At 42.1% G+C, this 17,600-nt stretch overlaps 1 protein-coding gene across 1 annotated transcript in view; it reads left to right on the top strand.

The window, feature by feature from the left end:
- The first annotated feature begins 2,224 nt into the window (after positions 1-2,224).
- The window catches only part of LOC142971769 (adhesion G protein-coupled receptor L3), a 111,669-nt gene continuing 96,293 nt past the window's right edge, over positions 2,225-17,600 (top strand). Inside the window, exon 1 of the mRNA XM_076112428.1 lies at positions 2,225-2,451. Within this exon, the coding sequence (XP_075968543.1) occupies positions 2,261-2,451 (191 nt within the window). The 5' untranslated portion in view covers positions 2,225-2,260. The remainder of the gene's footprint in view (positions 2,452-17,600) is intronic.

Below are 17,600 nucleotides of genomic sequence, written 5' to 3'. Positions count from 1 at the left end.
CGGGCTTTTTCCCCTCCTACACTTTTGGATGGCTGCTCTCCAAAAAGAGAAACCACACACAAAAGAATGAAGATCAATAAACAAAGCAAGATTGGTATTTATCATTCAGACTCGATTACTCTTCTGTCATCCATCTAAATGCACCTGCCAAAGTCAACCTATGTTATCCTCTCTCTTCGCGCTCGTCAGTTTCAAAGAAGTTTGGTGTGATCCATACCAGCACTTTTCAGGGGGCGAAATACATCTACCCATTAAGAGGAAGATAATTGATGCCTTTCAACACCAGAATGAATATAATTATTCCAATTTGTGATGTTTCCATGGCAAGTGTGCTTTACCGTGTTGGGATCTGGGGGATTTCTGAGACACAATGAAGTGACAAGATAATGAGGGGCTCCTTTTGTCGTTTCACCTCTCCGAGTGATTTCCTCTCATGTTTGTGGTTCATTTTTAAAGAAGGATAAGAAGTGTTACCTGGGTGACATTTGAAGAAGTGAGGATGACAGAGATTGTGTGCAGTAAAAACAGCAAAGTTGCACGCTGTAAAACCAAAACAAATGAGCTAAAAGGGTGCTATGATGCTCCGCAGAGAGGAGCAGAAATGCTGAGGGACAATTATCTGTGGGTTCATTCGTTTCGTGGTTTGATTCCAAAATCGAGTAAGTCACGTCAATGCTGTTGCACTCGGCTGATTACTTAAATACCGTATGAGTCAACACGATGCTGAAACAAAGTTAAATGTAACTCCTGTTGGATATTAGTCATTTTTATAGTTTCCAGAGGAAATATGAGCCATTTGTTACCGTCACCTGAATGACAACCATGCCATATAATATAATGATTGCATTGCGTAGAAAAAAAAGAACCAATCTCACACTTTAATAAGACACAGAGCAGTTTATCACTTTGCCATTTGCCATTTGCCATGAATATGCTCCGTTTGATTCACGTGCGACAAAATGATTTCAACTTGAGGTGCAATTACTAGTTGTTTTGAATTGGATGACAAATGAATTGAGATTATTCTGTCACACGCTGAACTGATGATTTTTTTTGTGCATAAAAAAAACCAAAACGTGGTTTCATTTATTGTTACCCAGGTAAATGTTACAATTCATCATGATATTGATTTCAGGTGATATTGCCAAGCCCTCTCCTCGCATGTGGAAACCTCTCTGTGCCTTTTTCTTTCTCCCTGTCCGTCTGTCCTCCCTGATGGATGTCCGTGCTGCTCGTCGTCCAGCGGTGGCTTTTTGCAGCTCAGACGCTTGTCTGAAGGGATGTTTATAAAAAAAAAACAATCTATAACTGCCACAGTCCTCCCACAGTCACTCAGGCCAATGTTTACGCTTCTCGCTCATTTCTTATTCTCGCTGTAAACACAGAACTCCTCCAGTCTGCGGAGGCTCACACTCGCGCACACGCCAGAGCATGTGCGCGAGTGTGAGCCTCCGCAGACGTGCGTGGGTGTGCGTGCGTGCGCCCGTGTCAAGGAGAGGAAAAATAGCAACCTCCGAACCGCCGCCGCCGCTCGGTCACAGTAGCACTCCTGGCCATTTTGACTCCACGGTAAACAGCAGATTATTTTTGCCAGACAGATTCTAAACTTTGGCTTGAGGCAACAAGCACCTTTTGACCCTCCACCTCCTGCCCGTGCGTTCTTAAATGAAGTGCATTGTATCACTTTAAAAGGCAAAGAATGGAGCATCCCCTATGATTTATAAATTCTGGTCTGGAAGGATATAGTAACAATTTACATGATACACGCTCTGCTCCGTTTCTGTCTGTCTCTAATTTCTCCCTTCAATGCCCATGTAATGCATTTTAATTTAACACAGCCAAATGCAAACACCGTGTCTATTTCCTTCTCTTTGATCTGTGTCAATCTCTCACTCTCTCTTTTCCCAACTCCCGGCCTCTCGAGGGCCCCTGTGGTATTGCTCATCCTCCCACTCCAAACAGCCAGCATCCTGTCCGCCCACGCTCTCTAGATCAGGGTGGACAACCTCTTCTCATAATGTCTCAGTGTCAGACCTTTTGATTACAGGTCCTACAATTGGCATATTTCCCTCTAGGAATATACAGATTATTTTTTTTTAATTCAGGGCTCAGCCAAACCTAACTCCAGGATGAAGTTCTTTTCACACTTAAGTGCAAAAACCCTTTAACCGAAGTAGAGCGGGAAGGAATCTGAATAACTCCTACTGACATTAAGTTTCTTTTCTTCCCCTCTGCAGCCTTCAGTCGAGCGCCCATCCCCATGGCGGTGGTGAGGAGGGAGCTGTCGTGCGAGAGCTATCCCATCGAGCTGCGCTGCCCGGGCACGGACGTCATCATGATTGAGAGCGCCAACTACGGCCGCACCGATGACAAGATCTGTGACGCAGACCCAGCACAGATGGAGAACACGCGGTGTTACCTGCCAGATGCATACAAGATCATGTCACAAAGGTAAAGCCATGTGCATTCATTATTATTCACAACAAAGGACGATAACAAAAACAAGGTTTTTCATAGATGATACATTTAGACTAATGGGATTTGAATATTTTAATGTATGTACAGACACACTCACAAGCTAAATTTGCTTTATGCTTTTAAGTAATTGACTTGATTAGCTGTTTGTTAAAAAAATCTTAAACATAATCAGCAAATCTCAAGTTAATGAGAGATGCTGTAATTCCCACCTGAGGTCTGCTGAAATGGAATTAAATGCGTCTCTCCTCGAGACATTTTTCGTCATAAAACGACTATTAACGACTGTTATTTATCTTATTCACATTGCAGACTATGGAAATGATTTTAAAAAATGGTGCGTAGACATTAAAATGTAGAACGCACCATATTTCAATGATTTGAGCTGTGTGACAAATATGAGCACTAGCCTTTAATTAAGATTAGCAAAAATGAGAAAATACGGCACCATGTTTACATAATAAAGCCATTAGTGGCTTCGAAGAAAAAAATGAATTAAAATGAATACCAAACCCCTCCTTTTGGTAGGTGTCTGGCTTAGCAACAAGCCCCTATATGGATTAATTGGCCAGTAAACCTCGCCGTACCTGGTTGCTAATCCATATCAGTCATAATTTTCTCTAACACAAATCAATAGGTATTTGAAGTAATATATATTATCAGTTATTTGTCAAAATATAAACGTACTCGATGAGCTTTGCTGCCACATGTGAGTCTTGTTCCAGAGTTATGACCCCGTTGTGCACAAAGCGGGACCTGGAGACCTATTTGTCAGGCAGACAGTGTAGGCGCACCGTGCTTTGGTTTTTGCAGTATAATGGATTGCTAACATTAAGGTAATATATACACAAGTTTTGGGGTTTTAACCAAGAAGTTTGGACTCAAGAAACCGTAGAGCTCAAGGCGGGTGTGGAGTGAGCGTATGTATAGTCCATCTTGGCTCTTTTGTTGACTTATTGCAGCACTTAGAAGGGGATGGACTTTATCTAAATTGCTACTCTGTGTTAACTTTAGTCGACTTCTTTTGATTTCCAAAGCTTTAGTTCCACATTGGACGGACCCCTTTGAGAATACTAATGGGCCTCTGGGCTTTATCAAACAATTGCTCTTGGCTTTTTAGTTCGGGTACCATAGAGTTCAGATAATCAGCTGGGTGAAAAGCAGCTGATGGTGAAAAGAGGTAGTGTGAAACATGTTGTCGGATAATTGATGCGCCCTGTGGCTCTCTTGTTCTCCAGCCGCCTACTCAGACTAAAAATCCCTGCAGGAATGAATCAACCGGTCTTGCTACTGTCAAGAACACAAAACTAACATAAAGTACAAGTGTAAAAGCCAGTCCTTTTTAGCATCTCGTTGCTACCGGGGGCGTTTGAGCCATGCTAAAAGGTAACTGCAGTCTGATTCAGAGCCAGAGCAATTTTGTCTTGGGAGAGGAAGTTGCTAAGTGGATGAAAGGTGTGGGTGGTATATGGGGTGAGAGGATTCAATGATATTTGTAACTGTAGCGTCACAGCTACACATTAGCATGCGGAGGTTAGCACAACAAACAAACGCCACCCACCGACTATTTTATTGTCGAGCTGTCAGAGCCGTTGCTAGGCACCTGCAGCTAAGCTCATTAGGGTTAAAAGGAAACGAGAGTGCAACAGAAACGAAGCAATTTGAACAGAAAAGTCTTGAAAGATCGTCGTCGCAGACCGTGTGATGTCAGGAAGGATCGTGTGATCCGTGATGGAATAAACTGTAAAACAATGTCACATGTTGATATAAATGCTTTAGTTAATTTACAGTGTTGCTATCTCTCTTTAAATTACAACCAACACACTTTGCTCAGCTTCGTAGCCTGTAAGCACAAGATTATGTATTTCTCATCTTTCTTCAGTATATTGTCAACTTTAATATTCTCAATGAGTCAATATCAGCAGTGATGCAAGTACACGCCTTCATTAATATTTTAGCTTGGTTTTCCTCCCCCGTCTCGTTCTTTCCTGCTTCCTTTCTCCCCCTCGATTGATCATGCAGTATATTCACACACTCACTATAACTGAAACAATGTAATGGTGTGATTAAAGCATTTACATGTACCCTGATTTCCACAATAATTGTAGTTTTCAATGAGTTGTGTGATTACTGCGCTCATGTCTGACAGGACGTGTTGTAGACTGCAGAACGCAAAAGGGAGACAGAAAATAGATGGATTAATTCAAGTTAATTGTTCTTTATGGAGGTGAATTTGTATTGGTATAAATAATGGTTATATTGCCCAATAATCATTTTTCGATAAGGATCCCTTAAATATGTGTCTCCGCAGTGGATTTATAAGTCAGATAAAAACCAAAACAGCTAATGCCCTCTGTAATAGTTTTCAAAAGTCAGACACTGTTCAAAGTCCAGCTGGCGAGAGTGATGCAATCTGCAAGGCTTCTTGCAAATATAAAAAATGTTTCATATGAATGGGACTGTGGTGCTCAGGAACGGGGGGGGGGGGGTCGGTCGACCTTCTCACAGCTGGGTGGTGAGTGGTAACAATGTGAACTGTATTCTGATAATTTCACTTATATCTTACTTGATTCCACTCAATCTTTAAATTATCTCCCACTCTAAGGACATTAGAGGCTGTGTCCCATTTTAATACGACATACTTATTCAAAGCAGGTTTTGTGGTGGGTTCACGCTGGACAAAATGAAGTAAACTCCAAAAAGTCGGTATGCATAGTAAAATGCACTTGGTGTACTGTATATTGCACCTCAACACAATGCACAAAGAAAATGCAACTCACAGCTGCAAATATATAAATAAATTGCTTATAATGGTGAAACCAGCTCCTGAAAGATCTCAGAAAACTCCTTTGCTCCTTCTTTGTGAAGTTTATTTGGCATCATAATTCTAAGGCAGCAGTTTGATTGTTGTCTGACGGATTAAATGCAATAACTGTTTATATTTAGTATGGAACTTGGACACAGCAGAGACAGTGAAAAGGTTGGCAACTAATCTCATCTGATTATGTTAAATTGAACAAAGATAAACAGGTTTAGGGGCAGTAATGCTCACATTACCACATTACCTTAGAATCGAATTAGCATGCTTGTGAATGCACTGATAGTATTTTCCTCTTGTGGGACTCTGCTCCCTTTTTTTTTTTTTTTTTTTCCCGCCTAGCCTGTGCACCACCTGCCGCTCCTGCTGGCACCAGTTAAGTCGTGGTGACTGGCAAGTGTGGTATTTAGCATTCACGTCCCGTCTGAAGATGAGCCACGCTGCTGCCGGGCTTAGTCTGCGTGCCAGGCTAGCATCCATCACCAGCAAATGCCCAACCATGTCACCGGCTCTCGCGAGCTGTCAATATACATTTAGGCAGCTCAATCCCCCCTGCTTCCCCCGGCCGCTAACAGCGCTCCATTGATATTCAGCTATCAAGCCCAAGTGCTACCTTTTCCAGTTAAGCCCACTCATAGAGGTGTATACCAGGCCACTTCGGCAAGGTGTTTGGTTCCATTACAGTCTTTTAAGCGGGAGCTAATAGCAGCCTGTATCTGAGTGATAGCGCGCCACTGAGCTTGTGAGTGCTGGTAATGCATCCCAAAATGAAGGTTGTCTCGCACCATGCTGTGACAGGATGAAATGAATGGCTCTCTTTCATTAGCCGTCCCTCCCTTTTGTGCTGCGAGCGAGCGTCGTGGCTGCACAGAATCCGCAGCCTCTGGATAAACATGTCCCCTATAGGTGGTGCCGTGTTGCAAGCTAGATGGGAGGCTAATGATGCTGCGATTGAAACACGCTTCCGAGGATTCATTTAGCACAACCTGAGGCCTGTATTTGCATAGCTGTTTTTGCAATCATTGCTTCTCCCTTTTGGGCAGTTTTTGGAGCTTATTGTTTGGGAGCTGAGGCTTCTCTCCAGAGCATGTATGGATCTAGTGCCATTTCCCCCACTGTGTGAAACCACTGGAGAGGCCGGGGCACTTGTGCTATCAAACAACAGTGACCCTTTTCTCATCAGAGTCCCAGTGTCTCTCTCTCTCTCTCCTCCCACCTTTCCGTGTTCCCCTTTTCCTTTCCCCAAGGCAGTGTGGCCTTCACGGCCAGTAATTACAGGCTATATCAAAGCTATATATCACCTTGTATCTCAGTTGACCTCAGCAGGCACCTTAAGGGACAGCTGATAGCATTGTGGCAGGCTTGTGCATGACCCCTGAAGGAGAAAAGCAGGTCAGGATGGTGCAAAGAAACACATTCACCCAAACACACACATTCTTGTCCCTCTTTTGTCTATTGTATTGCTTTACATTTTTTCCCCCCTCAGTCTCTCTGGGATTCCTTCCGCTGCCGTGTCATCACACTTGTCATTTCGAGGAACAATACATATTTTTGCCAACTAGCATTTTCTGTTGATGCACATGCCGCTAATGATGAAGGTTAATAGATATCACAGCTTGATGAGGCTCTTGAGGACGATGAAACTAAATGAGCGCAACCTGTGATTTGAACCCGCTGGCCTTGTGACAGTTTGACATTTGAGAACCTTCCTGTTAATGATGTTTATGTGGGAAATAGATGCTTCCCGGGCCATTATTTACTTCACCACGCTGGAATGCATGAGACAAATGGCTCCTCTCCCGTCGGATGAAAAACACGCGCTGACAGACGGGACGCGAGTGATTGAGGGATAAGAAGGGGTAAGCAGATGGGAGGATCCTTTCTCCTTTGCCGGTGATCTTTCCCATACGTTCCAGTTCTCATTATCCTTGGCTTCTGACCTCATTTCAGAGTTTAGGGACTTGATGAGATATTTGTTTAAGCGGGAGGGTAGGATTAACTGAAGATTCCCCTGCGTTGTTTTGCCCGTCTTCATTTAAATCCACTCATTTGAAAGAGGATGTTATAGATGTAGGGTTTGTGGGGGAAATGTTGAGGTTGCCAAAAATACTAAGGCGTGTAATTCAAGGGGAAGTTAAGTATGTAAGTTACAATTCCATTTATTTAGTTTGTAATAACAAACATTATTCTTTAGGCAACATAGGAAAAAAACACTCAAAATGAGTAAATCAGGCTAAGTGGTAATGTTATATAAACATTCAAACATGACAGAGTAATTCTGAATAGCTTAAAGCACAATTACATGCCTACCTGTCCTCGCTTGCCCTCAGCTCTGAGGGTGGCTAGGCACACATTAGAACGGGACCATCTGCTTCATACTCTCCCGCGTATCCGTTCCTGTTTTGGTTTTCAGCATTTAATCGTGTTTACAGACAGACATCACAGTGTTTTATCCAAAAAAAATTATAATTATTTCATAGTATGTCAACACAAAAGGCTGATTGCATGTTCTCAAATACAACAATGGTCGCTATTAATGATACGTCTTAGTTATCTCCACTGATGCATACCAGTGACAAACAGTTCTATAGATCTGGAGGAAGCTGCCTGAAGTTATGTCATTAGTTTTTTTTTTTATCCAAGCTTTCATTTTTCTTTTTAATCAACAGAAAGCCTGCATTACAATATGTGGGGTTTGAAATAATTGGGCATATACTTTAGGAAGAATTCAATAAAAGATGCTATGACGCTGCATCATGGGAAATGTAGGATACGGTGTATTTGGAGCTTGACCCAAATAGAAGTCAGGATATCAAGGCCTTTGCTGATTCAAGTGAGTCCCGCGGCTTTATGGAATTGTAGCGCTAAATTGCTGGAGTACGCCTATAATAATTTTTTTTGCAGCTTTAATGTCGTTTTTTTGATACTTAATGCATCAAAGAAAGGCATTCATATAGGAGCCACCAATGCTTAATATAGTCTTTAATACAAGCAAATAGACAGCTGCCATTGACATTAAGAGAGAGCTTATCATGCTGAGCAGATGTGAGCGTAATACCATCATTGCTCATGCATGACCCCCACAGCTCTATCAGAAGTGGCCTTTCTTGTTTAAAGTCCAGATTTGCATAAACATTTAACTCCCCAAACAATTGGATGTCAGATGAATGAATGCATGACTTTAATGTTGGAGGTGCAAACATCATGCCAGGGGCTGCTTTAAATTAAAGGTTCTATTCGGCAGATTGTAAAATAAGTGGCTCTGCAGTACTTAATCATACAGAAGGATCCAACACCGCTTCTACTTTGATTTCTACTGGGCATCCCAAATTAGACGTACAATACAAAGTCTACATATAATTATGTAGACTTTGTTTTAATCGTGCATGCAGCATATTGGATTATGTTGAGTGCATGTTTTGCATCAATCACTCAGCGGTGTTTCTGTGAGGTCCTGACGACGTGCTTTTCCGTCCAGCCTTTCTCTATTCATGCAACAGTCATCGGTTTGTCTTGCCTCTTCTCCATTGGAGGCTGTTGTTTTTCTTCTTCCCGTGATACAATCATGTGTTGAGCACCTGACAATTACAGAACAAAAACATGACCGATGAGCGCAACGGGGGACAAACGCCTGTTGTAAGAGTATGCGCAAATGGAGAATGGTGGGTGGTTTTGCATGCCAGCATTAATATGCAAAAGGAAACATGATAAGCAATGAACACATTTGGAAGTTGATTGGATTACTGTAGGAATTTAAACCCCCCCACACCATCTGTACACGTTTGCCTCGTGCCCTTGCATAACCCTTTTTTTTATCCGCAAAGACCTTTTAATCAAAGAGATTTATTTCTTCCTCATGCTATTCTTTTCATACAGTGGATGACATCACCTTACATTATTTATCCTGTCTCATTTCTGCCCCGTCCTACGTCCAAACCTACTCCAATCCTCTTTGATAAGAGCCTACCGCATTTGGCCAATTAGTTGCTGTAAATTCCAAACGTGCAGTCCATCCAGTCAGCCCCGGGGTCTCCAGAAGTGGCCGTACAAGACTCTGTGGTGATTAGACGGGGAAAGGAAGCCCAGGGTTTCGCAAATGGGGAATGTTGAAGGACATCTCCCCATACCAAGCGGATTGGTATTTCTCAGGAGATAAAAGATAAAAGAGAAGCAGATTGGCTCCAACCAAGCCAGTGGTTTGAATCAACCGTAGCGCTGTTCATTTTTAGATTCTGAGCGGAATGCCCCATAGGCTTTGTTATGCCCCTACAAGTTGAGCGCTTTGCAAAAGAAACCAGAAGTTTGAGAGTTTTGAAAAATATTTGGATTCTGGGCATATTTCCCGCAGGAAGCCTCAGTCTGGCCATTGGGTCTTTTGGTGTCAGATTAACGGCCGTCACAGCGGTGGCTCACTAAACACCGAGTTTTTATAATGTTTTCAAAAGTGAAAGTAGGAGGCCTCACTCCATTTGTCAGCTAGGGGAGTGAGTTTCACTTGGATGAGTGCAAGCAGTAAAGAAAGGGCTAATTCAGAAAGGAGCAGGTGGTTAGTCCGAGTGCAGGGAGCCGACTAGGCTTTTTCCTTCGCTCTATCTGATACTTGCCCTTCTCTGCGCTCCATAGTCTTTCATCCTTGTTCTTCTAGTTTTCTGCTTCTTTTGTTTTTTTAATGGGCAGGAGGAAGTAGGCAACATACACATTTGATGCCTCTGCCCTGAAGCAGTATATCCATTTTTTTCCCCAGTAACATAGAGAGGGCAGCATGCAACTTTTACAGACATTAGATAACTTTCATTCATTTCATTCATAACATTTCATTCATTCATCATCTCTCCCCAAAGATTAAACGGATAAAATACTCTCATGCTGATTCATGGCAAGGTCCAGCACTTCTTGTGGCTCTTTCATCCACTCAGTCTACCACTTTTACATAAAAAAACAACTTTCCTCTGACGGCTTTTCTTAATATTTATCTGCAATTGTAGAATAACCTGAGTAAATTGTTAAAGTTTTTTATGCTCATTGTACTATTTATTGGAAGAATGTTCCCCTTAGCACCACTTTCTAGCCCATCTATTGGTATTTTGGTGCCCTGGGGCAAGTCATCACCTAACTTTCAACTTGTCTGGCAAAAGTAGCTTTGCATTTATAATTCCTGAAATGCCATTTGAATGGCAGTATAATAATGTACAGCAGAATCATGATTGTAATCGTTTTGATTAAATTCGATAAGGGTGAGCAGACTATTTATCTTTTTTTTTTTTTTTAATCCACAACTCTCTCTGGAGAGTCAAGTAAACAGGATTATTGTGGGAAATTGTTTGTTTCTGCAATCATACGCAGTAAACGGCTTAAACAAACTGCCTCAGTTTTGGCAGCAGCGGTGCTGTTGTTGCATATAAAAGTATAATAGCATATCTAATTGAATCCCACCTTATTAATCACTTTAGTGAAACAAATGCAAAAGTTTTACAACAGAGCCAGTTATTTTATTGCTAAATGAAACTCGGTGTCTCTGCAAACACGAGGCACATTAGCTGCCTTTGGTGCTATTTATTGGCGTCTTGCCACAACTTACACCCTCACTGCACATGTTCTAGGGATGGTCGCCAAGAGACCAATTTTCAACATGGCATTGGTGGATGAATTTGATTGGGTTAGTGTTAGCTATTGGATTTTGGCTTCCAGACCCTCTTCCCAACCAGCTGATCAAAAGCTGTCTGTTCACAGATCTTTCTCCTGTGGATCGGAATCTACTTTATGCCGTTGACTTTTCAAATCCTCCTTCCAATTTGGGTTCAGTAGACCCATGTCACTTGTGCATTTCCAGTATGGAATTATCAATTAGATCTATTTTTTTTAATGTTGTGATCTCTAGTGTTTCATGGCATCCAAAATAACTTTGACGCATGTTTTCCGAACCATGTTCTCCGTGTTTCCCGCCACAACACTGGATTGCTAGTATTTGTCATGGATATTTAAAATGTTTGATTGGTGTGTGTGTGTGTGTTTTTTTTGTGAAGGGTGATGTTTGTCATCTAGCTTGGTTGGCTTTGAAAATGACTCATCTTTGAGAGTCAAGGCTGCGATGAGGTACTCTAGTCCCTCTGAAACGATGGATGGCTCAAAGTGCTTGGCTGGGAAAGCCACCAGTCGTCGTTCAGCCCAGCATTACGAGGCCTTTTTTAACTCTCTTAATCCTGCCATCTACCCCTCTCTCTGTCTCTCTCCCTGTCCTCTCAATTACAGTTCTACTATCAATCCCTTTTGCGCTCCTTAGCACTCCTCTTCCAATGTCTTGTTTCTTTTATTTTACTGTCATATCTCTCTTTTTCTTCGTGGCTTTGTCACATCACTTTTTTTTTTCTTTTCTTTCTGATGAGCTTATGCTGGGCATGAATGAGTAGCCACAATCCAAAGTCTCTGGGTGCTTTACTTGCCAGGGCGGTGAAAGTGGGATCTACATTCACACCGCATGCCCTCCAAACTTGGCAAGACGAAATCAAGGGAGCTAGACAAGGACCGGTTTCACCTTGTTTCCTTCGTGACTCTCTGATGGCTGCACGGTTAGCACCTCACAAAGGACCCGTTTTATTATCATGGTCTCATTCGCCCACAGTCGACCCTCTCATCTGCTTCTTTCATTCCCTTTTGGCAAGAAAATAGATCTAGATTTTGTAATCAGAAAGGGGACCTTTACAATTTTGCAATCCCACTTCCTCTTTATCCAATTAGATTTCAACCCTAATCAATTCAAATTGTATAACTACCTCTCCGTTTGATCTTCAGGTGCTGGGCCCACCTGCATGGTTAATTGGCAATGGACAGCTAAAACCTAATGTATCAATCTTCAAGATGAGAAACTGATGACACTCTTGTAATCAATGTTTCATAGAACATTTGCATAATTCACTTTGATCTAGCCCAAGCGGCTGAATATTCATAGTTTGTCACTTGAACTCTGTACATATCCAGTAATCCATATGGACATTTTCACCAGTAGGCTCGTATCTTTTAGGGTTTCTGTTAGTTGTGCATGACTTCCACTGTGTTTAAAATTCATGACGGTAGATCAATTTAATTTGGCATCCCTGGTCCCGTAAGAGAGTGACATGGTTTAAATTATCATCACCATCAAGCTAATCTGCCATTTATTACCGATGACGTCCTGATTTGTTACTTCCTAAATGGAATCATTTGTCACTGTTGAAGAAGCACGGAGCTTCTAATGTCTGTGTTCACCATAATAAATAGACCTATTCGCCTATTGGCTCTTCCATATTGTGCTAATAGTGTGTTCTTACATGCCTGACATCACATCTGTGACCTAACTAATAAATACATATTTCCGTGATGTGCCTTTGCAAGGCCCGACTGTCACTGCCTCATTTAGTTTTTATTGTTTATTTAATTAACAAGGTTCATACTTGAGTCTCGATTGTTTTTGCCTTTCAATCTCAAGTCAAGTAAAGTCTTCAGGGAGCTTCTCGTCCCACAAGTTTATGACTATATGCTAAAATACCTTTTTTTTATAATAGCCCAGGTAGATAATACTGCAGTAAACTGTTCTGTCTTTCATCACCCTGAGTGATTGTGCCACCTCATCCTCGGTGACGCACACGTTCCTGTTGTGGAGTTTTTATCGGTGTCTAGAATGGCGTCTCCTTCTGGCCCCATACTGGTTTGTGAAAGCTCATTTTGCCCGGGCTGTTTTCTGACCTGGAGCATGTCAATATCGCACAGTGGGAGAGCTCTCACTTACCCAGTGCTACATTCTCATTCATGAGCCTTAATTCCATCAATAGCCTTTTCCAGCCACTGCTGGTGTGATTTAAAGGAAGGTGCTTGTAGCCCTGCCCACTCGCCATTTGCTTAGAGCCATGTTCAAAAGTGCTGTGTTTAAAGCAGGAGAGGGGCTTTTGTGGGTGCTGTCATGGACCAAAATCCATGTGCTCATTGAGGTGGGGGGGCTGCAGAGGGTGGGAGCCGAATGTCTAGTGGAGGTTTTGAGGCTCTTGATGTGATGCCCTGCTCTGGATTTTAGAAGAATTGGGCTTGGCAAAACACCAAAATTGCATCAATTCTGATATCCAAGCTCGGCTAGTTTCTTTATTAAACACTGCAAAACAATGTAGGTTTAACAACATGACCAACTGCAATTGCACAGAAGGGTTGATTGCTACCTACCTAAATGGATTTTCAGTAGAGGGAATGTTTGTGAACTTTAGCGAGTAGCAGCCGTGCTTCATCTGTTTCTTTGGCTCAAACCACTTACAACAATAAAACCACTAAAAATTGGAAAGTGTTGCTGAAAATCTGTGTCTGTGTCATTGGAGCAAAGAGGTAGAAAGATAAAACGAGAATGTTTGGAAGGGAGGGAGTGAAACCGTGTTCATAGCCGGAGAATGACATCGAGGGATGCAGCAGAGATAAAAGATGGTTCATCCGAGACACCACTGCACCCTTGTTCTCCTTTGGAGTCGTCACCCAATCAGGTTTCCCGTGTCACCTTGAAAAGTTGATGGAATTTACTTAACGCCCACTGCTCCCTGGATATTGTTGTTTACAATGCGCTACACTTGCAACTTGGACATCAGTTGCTATTTGGTTAGTTACAAGATGAGAATTTGAATAGGCTTTTCCAAGCCATCTTGGTTTGACATCACATTTTACAAAGCCATCCAATGGGCTAATGTTTGCGTTGTGGTCTATTTTTGTGATACATATACACATTGTTGTTAATGCCAGCCGGAAACTGATTGTCTCTGAACCATTTCAAGAAGGTACCCCATGATGCAAGTACAAATAACGCCATTGCACGTCACCTACGTCCGTTACAGAAAAGGTATAAGAGCCAGATGTAGCTTTATTACTGGGCTCTTGTTCTGTGGAGACCCAGATCTGAGCCCATTTGCAAATGCTATAATAAACTCTTGAAAGACAACTTGGTTCTCAACCTTAATTTCAGATTTCCACCACAGAGGATTGTGCGAAAAGCATGACGGCAGTATATTTAATAAAAGATGAGATGAAAGTGTTGATTCCAGTTGGGAAATTAGGTTGCGGCTGCATACAATAATATAACTCCGCTAAGTAACAAGGTACCATATTACAAGTAATAAAAAAGGCAGAAAACAATGTGGTTATATTTAAATGGTAATGTTATATTTGAATTAGTTAGTAATAGCGCTTCTCCTTTCTTATAAAGCAAGCACGTTTGGCCTTATTATGGCCTATTATTTATAAATACAAAAAATACAACATTTTAACTGCACTAAAACTGTTAGTGCTGCCAATGCAGAGAAAGATTAAAGGAATACTTCAGAAATCTGAATTCTAATTTTCTCCTGTGGTCACAACATCATATACTGTACATGTATGCCAAAACGGCAGTCACTGTTAGGAATACTGTAGAATAGTTTAGAAGCTATTAATAGTATCTAGTGAATCAAATGTAATGAGAACTCTTTACAAATATTACTTGTTTTACTGAATTGATAAATCCATCTGTTTTCTACAGAAGTCAGTTCCTTTTTACTTCCATGTGAATGCAGTATTTTTGTCTCTGTTGGTACCACGTAGAAATGGTGATGCCTCTTTATCCACAAGCCTGGACAAAAACCGGATCCTGGGAGCTTTGGTATGCGGCATTAGAAACCACAGCAACAGAACTCGGTTTGAACTTGAGAAGTCTTTGTGACAAACCGTGAGGATTAAGCCCAAAGTTAGCTTGTCTACCCACTAATCCTGCTTCATGAGACAGGACTCAGGTCATCATAGAAACCAGAAATGCTGTAATTAGGTGTGGATAACACATTTTATGTTCCGTACAACAGCACAACAAAGTGTGCTCCAAAAAACTGTCATTTCAAAGAGCTACGCAATAAATATTCTGCTACAAAACAGACGTTGACACTAAATACATACCGGAGTTGGGGCAACAAGCCGAGCAGAAACAAACAGACAGGATGACACTCTCTAGACTTTGTTTTCCCACCTGATTGCGACCCTCTTCCTCAGGCTGCATTTCACAAGACCTGGTATGTAAGAGAAGGAGAAAAAAAAAAAAAAAACAGCTTGACTTCACTTGACAAATTCGATGGGACAGTGGTGCTGCATGGGGTGAAATACAAGGAACGCCTTGTCACCTCTATGAGTACAGGAAAAGGCCAGAACTATATCAGTGTTTGCACTTCTAATTCCCTGCTTGTTCACCTTGCTTGCTCACTCCTGGTCTGCCAAAACGCAAGCTGTGCATAAATCTGAAGCAGTCTCACCCAGCGTTCATGAAGCAGGGCTCCTTAATTAACGCAACGGAGGAAGATGTTAATAAAACAGAGAGAGTTGACTCTAGTGCTTAAACAATTATTAGATTATTTTATTATTTTTCAAGCAAACTCTGTGTAGAAATCTGAGAAGAAAGACACTCCTTCAAACCCCAACTTGGCTGAGAATCATCACATTTTAAAGTTTTCTTCAGTGCCGAAGTGATCCAGTGATAGTCGTCTCTTCATCCATGGGAACTTTGCAAAGAGCAACTGCTATCGGCTGATTCAGCATACTTTTAATGGGGCCAATTTGTCAAAATGTAAACAATATAATTTGCAGTTCATAATTTGAAAAGCTCAGTTATAGAATTATTAAACGGTTGATTAATCAAGCAACAAAATGATAGAGAAATCGATAATGAAAATACTCATTAGTTGCAGCTCTCATTAACTGTGACATCCACAGATAATGTTTTAATCATTCTCTACAGGTTTATGAATAATGTTTGCTTTTAAAAAGTCTATCTTAATAAGGATCTTGCAATGTTTAAATATGTTACCGTACTCGAGGTGTATTTTTGCCACTGCTGCCGTCCTACCATCAACATACCGTAATTGATACGTCTTGTACTAAATTAGGCCCTTTGTTCCTTTATGGGCCAGTAAATTACTTTCCTCTCAGACTGAAGTTGTGACTGACAGTACCTTGGGCATATTGACACAGGAGACAGGAGAGTTCAGTCAAGCCCAAGCTTTTAATCCTCAGCCATGCTTCCTCCAGGACGATCCCCTAAGACCCGCGGTGATTTCCTGCATGCCAATGCACGCCTTGGACCCTTGCCGAGCTATCGACGCCTGACCCCCCTCCTGTATCGAACGCTGAGGTTACTCATAACCCCTGCTCGTCTTTCATTATTGAGATGTGAATGAGGAAGGTCGGGGAGGTGGTGGTGGTGGTGGTGGGGGGGGCTCTTATTGATCGGTCAACACAGGAATATTTAATTGTTGCTTGGCTGGCGCTGCCAAGACACTCTTCTTCGTGACAACAAAGGTGGCCATTTTGAAGGTATAAAAAGGGTGAAGTGAGCGTGTAAAGCTACAGTTTGAAATGGCTGGTTAGAAACCTGCAAGGTCATGCTCGGTCTCCTCCGTTCTGTTTGTTTGACTTGAAGGATTGTGAAACCGCAGCTGTAAGGAGAGGTTTATTTCTGGCTAAACCTCGTGGCTTGTGTAGACAGAGCGGTTTGTTATTAGACGCACCTATTCGGCCCTTTGTCATGTGAGGTAATTAGAAGCTCAACACACTCCTAGAAGCTAAGCACCATGGGAGACCGTTAGTGAAGCAATGCGGTTTTAGGCTTTGAAAAAGGGGCTTTGAAGACGGAAAGTGCTGGAAGCACTTCCCGGCCCAAGTCGGACATTGGAAGTTACCATGGTGACAGCGACTAGAAATGAAAAATCTGTGCTTAAAGGCAGGCCTTGGTGTGTGTGTGTGTGTGTGTGTGTGTGTGTGTGTGTGTGTCTGTGTGTGTGTGTGTGCTTGCTTGGGAAAGTGAGAGAGGTAAAAAGAGATGGCGGAGGGGATCAGTGATACAGTTTGCGTATTGATCTGTGTGTAGATTATAAATACAGAGAATGGAGTGCTATTTTATTTGAGTGTTGCTCTGAGTAGTTTTGTATTCTTTGTGCAGACGAACCTCAAGACTTTCCTCCCATTTTCTCAAAATAGAGATTGAATAATGGTCCAAGGAAAGGATTAGAATCTTTTTGTTGCCGCTGCACAGTGCATGCAGCCACATAAGCCCCCCCCCCCCCCCCCCAAAGAACTTCTTTGACTCGAACCAGCAGCAGATGCCGCTCTTTGTGCGTAACAAACAGGACTCGACGCCTTAAAAAGTCAAAGCAGTGGCATTTCTGCCTTTCTTCTTCTGTTCCCCGTCCGTCAGTCTGAAGGCCAGCACAGCAGTGGGCGCCGCTGGGGAGCTGGCCCGGAGAATCTGACGCTCGCAGAGATGCTCTTGAGATGGGCTCAGAATCTC

The sequence above is a fragment of the Anarhichas minor genome, unplaced genomic scaffold, assembly GCF_050575085.1.
Source record: "Anarhichas minor isolate MPS153535 unplaced genomic scaffold, ASM5057508v1 ptg000049l, whole genome shotgun sequence".
Lineage (NCBI taxonomy): Eukaryota > Metazoa > Chordata > Actinopteri > Perciformes > Anarhichadidae > Anarhichas > Anarhichas minor.
Note: the sequence above shows the minus strand (reverse complement) of the source record. Positions and strands in the feature narration are given on the sequence as shown.